Source organism: Eimeria maxima, genomic scaffold (genome assembly GCF_000499605.1).
Source record: "Eimeria maxima Weybridge genomic scaffold, Emw_scaff1702, whole genome shotgun sequence".
NCBI lineage: Eukaryota > Apicomplexa > Conoidasida > Eucoccidiorida > Eimeriidae > Eimeria > Eimeria maxima.
The window spans coordinates 1-6,048 of record NW_013564618.1 but is presented as its reverse complement, the minus strand read 5'-3'; the positions used below and the strand labels follow the sequence as shown (position 1 = coordinate 6,048).

Genomic DNA, 6,048 nt, shown 5'->3' with positions numbered 1-6,048 from the left:
CTGTCGATCTGCTGCTGGTTTAAGGAGGCAGCAGAAGACGGGTTTCTTCTCCCTATGGTTAGGGGGGAGGTTAAAAGGGGAGCATATGAATGAAGAAGGGTTAATATTCCTTTTATGTCTTCTTATTAATGACATTTTTCTTTAATGTAACACAATTAAAAAAGTAGAAGAGGAGTTGTAATTAATTAATCGTATCATCATCTCTTTACTTGTTCAACAAAATGGGGTTTCATATTCAAAGTTATATTGCTATGGCAGGACGTGCCATTAATCCTCTAAGATGGAAGCAACAATGGCATAAGATGGAGGGAAAGCAATTATCCGATGTTGCAGATCAAATGATGCAATGGACAAATAAACAATTCGCTCAAATTGGAAGAGTGTGAGATCAAATATCCACAAAATAATGAAATGATCCATCATTCTTGCATTCTGTACAAGCATCAACTCTCAGCTGTCTGTACACCCCAGATAGAATACGCATTCCAACGCAAAAGTTTCCATCACTTCTTTCATTCTGTATTTCGTGTTTGCTTCCCTTATGTCATTCAGCTTTCTTCTTGCTTCTTTTCTATATTTCTGTCCTTTGTAGTCAAATTCTGTTGACTTCTAGCCACCACATTCCTTTTCTTTTTTCTTTTTATGTATATTTATATATTTGGCATTTTCTTCTGCCTTTCATATTTCCTTGTGCAGAAGCTTATGACTTAACCATGCCCGATTTTCCTTTCAAGTTCATGCACAGGAAGCCATTATTCTGGATTCTTTTTTTTATTTCGCTCTTCTGATTTCTTTTCTCCTTTTGTTGCGTCTCAGCTCTGAATACCGCCGTTGGTGGTGGGCGAACCCTTTAGGCATGGGTCTTGTATTCTACGGTGGCTACAAGGTGTGGCATATGACGTATATGGTCCGGAAGCAGAAAAAGAGTAAGTATTGAATCCTTTCGCAAATATATATGCACTTTCATATATTATTTCCCTTCCTTTTCTAGTTCATATTATTACCATGATTATGATTGTAACATGATCTTCTTGCTGCTATTCTATATGGATTCTCTACGCAGCTGCACAGATCGTCGCTGCCGCTTACGGTCAAGGAGGACAATGGCTGAACCCCGTACCGAAGTAATAATTCCTGCCTTACCTTCAACATCCTCTTCTTCTCTTAAGTGTACAGAAGACATAAATAATGTCTTTAATAAGTGCTCTCAATCCAAGGGCAACCAACGACATCTGCTGTAGTACGTTTGTGTATGATGTCTGCCTATCTGCCTATCTAGATAATCAACCTAAAGGGCAGTATAAATGTATGTATTTTTAAATGTGTTATATGACAGAAGCTTTCTTTTGCATTGCCTCTGCATATGGGCAGTTGCTGTTGCAAAAACAAAACTCGCGTTTGTTGTAAAGCCTCCATATGATAATACCCTTTCTTACCAATCCTTTTTTCCCCTTTATACTTGTTGTTACAAGAATACGGCAACTATGCGATATAACCATAACCGAAATAGACCCTACACCCCATTAAGGCGCATATATAAAAAGAAATAAACCCCAATATATTTATACGCGCATCAACTTAAAAAGGCCTGTCCTCAGATAATGCGCATGCGCTGCCCGAAGGAAAGCAAAAAGTCTAAAAAGAAGAAAAGAAGAATCTTTTATTTCCTCGATTTCTCCTGCTTTGCAATGGGGAGAGAGGAAACCCTCCCATGACAGAAAGACAAACGGACAGAAAGATATAGTCATAAGGAATGAATGAAAGAGAGACGGGTAAGGCAGTCTTAAAAAATCTATTTGTTTTACTACCTTTCCCTGTATTATTAACTGCATTCATTTTAGGGGGATTGACTATCTACATAGGGAGGGAGTCTTTAAGGAGGGTTTATTCGCCTTTCTTCTCCTCGTCACTGTCCTCCCCCTCATCCTCGCTGCTACTGCTGCTCCCACTGGACAGAACACTGATCAGTGGATCGCTGCCGTTATTGTTGAAGCTAGACTGCAGCCGCTCTGCGAGTGCGCGCTGCACGGCATCCATGTGATTCGGCTTCTGCAGCAACAGCAGCAGCAATAGCACGAACAAGAGAAAATGCAGCAATAGCAACAATAAAAAATTATACAATCAGTCTCATTCATTTGCGCCGTACAACACGTAACGAACAGGGAGCAGCAGCAACAACAGAAGCAACAATAGCAGCAACAACAAGATCAGCATCATGAATTATATCTGCTGCTGCTGTTGAAAAAGAAGACCTACTGCATTAAGAGGAGAGTCTTCAGGCAAATCAAATACCTCAATCCCCATCTCCGCTAAACGTGCGTCACTAGGTACTTCTCCTTTAACGTCAAACAACCCCATACCCACATCTGCATGCAGCAATAAACAGCAACAAAATGCAGCAGAATCAGGGTCTGCAGCAGCTGCAGCAGCAACAGCAGGTGGAGGTGTCGAGAATTCTTTGCTGCATGCAGTATTACTTACCCAACTCAACCACTGGTCCTTCGTCGTCTGATTCAAAATCTAGGAGACCCCCATTAGCTTTATCTTTGTTGCAGGTGTCTTTGCTGCTGCTCTTGTTGTTGCAGCTGCTGCCCTCTACTGCAGACTTTAGCAATGGCAACAGAGAGCGACAACGCTCTGATAGAGCATCAGCCTTTGCTGCTGCTGCAATTGCTGCAGATCGTGCTTCTGCCTCCGTTAGACGAGCTGGAGGGTCATTACTCTTGCTACTGCTGCTGCTGTTGCTGTTTCCGCTATCAGTGGATGTGTTGCAGCAGACGCGTGCAGCAGCGGCAATATCAGCATTGTCATCATCAATTATTTCCTCCAACTGAAGAAGAGACTTATCCGCCGCCATGGTGGGCAGAAGACCCACCAAAGCAGCGCCTTCCTACCCTGTGCAACTAGTGTTTCTGCTGTTGCTGCTGCTGCTGCTACAGATAGGGTGGTATGACGCTAAGAAGTTCTGCAGCTGCTGCAGCTGCTGCAGCTGCTACGTCTGTAGAGTATATAGTGTCGTGCTCTATGGATATGTATCTTATAGGGGAAAAGAAGGAGAAAGATCCTTAAGAGGAAGAAGTACCAATATGTAAGCCAATGAGGAAGTAGCTGGGCATTAAGAATAATAAAAAAGAAATGAAAACAGCAGCAGCAAGCTGGTACTAAACAAGGCGTTATAAGTTATTAGAAACGTCACTATAAAAGTACAATAAAAGTAAGGAAAGAAATATGCAAGACAAAAAAAAATGAATAAAATATATAAAAGAAATAATAAATTTAAAAATGCGATAAGAAAAAAGATAGAAAAAAGGAATTGTACCTCATACAATATAAGGAAGGTACAGAGCAACAACAGCAGCGGTAGGAGCAGCAGCAGCAGTAGCCATAGCAGCAGCAGCGGCAGCGTCAAGAAGGATAAGTAGGTGATTGGTTGTTTGGATGGGTGTATATAAGTTGCCCCACAGGGTGCTACATGGTGCTTTGGGGCTGTTGCAGTTGCTGCTGCTGCATGTTAAGGAGTGGCAGGAGGAGGAGGAGGAGTTGGGTATGCAGCGTCGTGGGATCGTGTGTGGCTGCTGCTTGCTGCGTTGTTGTTCCCCACAACACGGTGTATGGGTGTGCTGTTGGGGAGATGTGAGTATAAATGTACATGATAATGATAATAAATAAAAATAAATGAATATAAATAAATGTAAAAAATAAAATAATAATAAAATAAAATAAAAAGGAATAAATTAAATATAAAAAGGATTAATTTTAGATATATGGGTGATCATGAATGCATCCGTGCGGCAGCAGCAGCCCTGTGCAGCAGCAGCAGCAGCAGCAGCAGCAGCAGCAGCAGCAGCGGGCGGAGCGGGAGCATTCATATGAGGAGGGGATGAAGAAGTAGCATCATGTGTGGTTGTTGCTGTTAGTGTCTACTGTCTTTGTTTGTTTTGTGTGGGTGTAGATTTGCGTATTGATGGAATAGAGTAATAGATTCCTTAGGATAATAAATTCCTGAGGATATATATGTATATATATGTATAGATACATACATATATATAAAATATTTAGGGTTTAGGGTTTATAGGGTTTATAGGGTTTATAGGGTTTATAGGGTTTAGGTTTGTATAGAATTGAAGATGTCTGACGCTGAAGATGTAACATTTGAGACAGCAGACGCTGGTGCGTCTTTGACGTATCCAATGCAAGCGGGTTCAATAAAGAAGAATGGATTTTGTATGCTAAAAGGGAATCCATGTAAAGTAGTAGATTATTCAACATCTAAGACGGGTAAACATGGGCATGCAAAGGCACATATTGTTGGTCTAGATATATTTACAGGAAAGAAATATGAGGATATATGTCCAACTTCTCATAATATGGAGGTACCTAATGTAAAAAGAACAGAGTATCAATTAATAGATGTAAGTGATGATGGATTTGTATCTCTTCTTCTTGATAATGGGGATCTAAAAAGTGACTTAACTCTACCTAAAGATAGTGAAGGAAATCTTGATGAAGTTGCACAACAAATTAAATCTCTATTTGCTGATGGTAAAGGTATTCTTGTCTCTGTTCTTGCTGCATGTGATAAAGAAAAAATCGTTGCATGTAAAGAATTATAATTATCTATATATATTTATATTTATTTATATATACATATACATATATATATATTTATTTATTTATTTATTTATATATATTAGTTATTATTATTCATATTTATTTATATGAGGCAAAACCATCCTAATATCGTCCTCAATAACAAATACAACAAGAAAAAGAATAAAAAGAAGGAGAAGAAAAAGAGAGAGAAGAAGAACAAGAAGAAGAAAAACAGGAACCTGCTGCAGTTGCTGCTGTCTATTACTGCAGGAATAGTAGTTAGTATATAACAGCAACAATCAATTGCTGCTGTTGTTGCTGCTGCTGCTGCTCCTGCAGTATATGCAATAACAGCAGATGTTATACTGCTGCTAGGTAAACCAACATTTTAATAATAAACCCTCAGTCCCCTCTTTTGTTCAATAATTCCCCGCCTCTATATTCTTCGTTTCCTCTCTCTTTCCTCTAGGGTTTGTATTATTAGGGTTTTATTATTCTCTTATTAGGGTTTTATTCCTTTTTAGGGTTTTGTCTCCCTTTATTTAGATGTATTTACCTGCTAGTTGCATTTCTTTGGTAGGTATACCTAGCACCATACTAAGCACCAGATAGTAAACCCTAAACCCTCGAGGGTTTAGGGTTTGAGTTATTGGCGTCGTCTTAGTAAAAGGTAAACCCTAATTAGGGTTTACATAATATAAATAACCCTATAACTATCTACCTAACAAAAAAGCTCTAAAATAGCTACCTGCCTATACACCCGAATTAAAGTGCAGCAGCAGCAACTTTCCTAGCTGCATGCATGCATTTAATGCAGCATTTAGAGTTGTTGCTCTTGTAAGGATACACCGCAAAAGGAAAATAATCCTCATGTAACTATTAGTTGCCTCCTTTGGGGCTGCATGCGATGTCTACTAGCAGCAGCAGCAGCAGCTGCTGCTGCTGCTGCTGGAGCAGCGACGCTGCGAGTTGTCATACTGCTGCAGCAAAAATCTCTAAGAGTACGGCTGCTGCTGCAGCAAGTGCAGTGTAACAGAAAAACCCTCTGCTGCAGCTCTTGCTGCTGCTGTTGCTGCTGTTGCTGTTGCTGCTGCTGTAGCTGCAGCAAAGAGGGCATAACGAATGAATATATATTGTTGCTGCCTATCTAGACTAGGTTTTTTGTTGCAGTAGGTATCGTTGAATCTGGTGCATCAGTACCATTTGTTCCATCTACTGCTACCACTGCTGCAGCAGGAGCAGCAGGAGCAGCAGGAGCAACAGGAGCAACAGCAGCAGGAAGAGGAGGAGATGAATTTAAGGAAGTAGATGCATAGATGTTGCCTTTTTATCTAATATAATTGCTTTGTATGACCAATAAAAATGACGGATTGGATCCTTACATTTCAATAACACACACTTCTGTATATATACATACATATATACACACACACAAACTATATATATTATATATAT

At 39.9% G+C, this 6,048-nt stretch overlaps 3 protein-coding genes across 3 annotated transcripts; 2 read left to right on the top strand and 1 right to left on the bottom strand.

Annotated features, from left to right (window-relative positions):
• Positions 1–251: 251 nt before the first annotated feature.
• EMWEY_00054990 (hypothetical protein, conserved) lies at positions 252–1,128 on the top strand (the record flags this gene model as incomplete). The annotated part of the gene is made up of 3 exons (XM_013480182.1): positions 252–382; positions 817–926; positions 1,064–1,128. 3 exons carry the CDS (start codon positions 252–254, stop codon positions 1,126–1,128), a joined length of 306 nt encoding a protein of 101 aa, XP_013335636.1.
• A 756-nt stretch (positions 1,129–1,884) lies between these two features.
• EMWEY_00054980 (hypothetical protein, conserved) lies at positions 1,885–2,857 on the bottom strand (the record flags this gene model as incomplete). The annotated part of the gene is made up of 3 exons (XM_013480181.1): positions 1,885–2,049; positions 2,257–2,366; positions 2,482–2,857. The coding sequence occupies 3 exons, from the start codon at positions 2,855–2,857 to the stop codon at positions 1,885–1,887; spliced, it is 651 nt and encodes a 216-aa protein (XP_013335635.1).
• A 1,270-nt stretch (positions 2,858–4,127) lies between these two features.
• Positions 4,128–4,613, top strand: EMWEY_00054970 (translation initiation factor eIF-5A, putative; the record flags this gene model as incomplete). Its single annotated transcript, XM_013480180.1, has 1 exon — positions 4,128–4,613. The coding sequence occupies one exon, from the start codon at positions 4,128–4,130 to the stop codon at positions 4,611–4,613; it is 486 nt and encodes a 161-aa protein (XP_013335634.1).
• Positions 4,614–6,048: the final 1,435 nt, after the last annotated feature.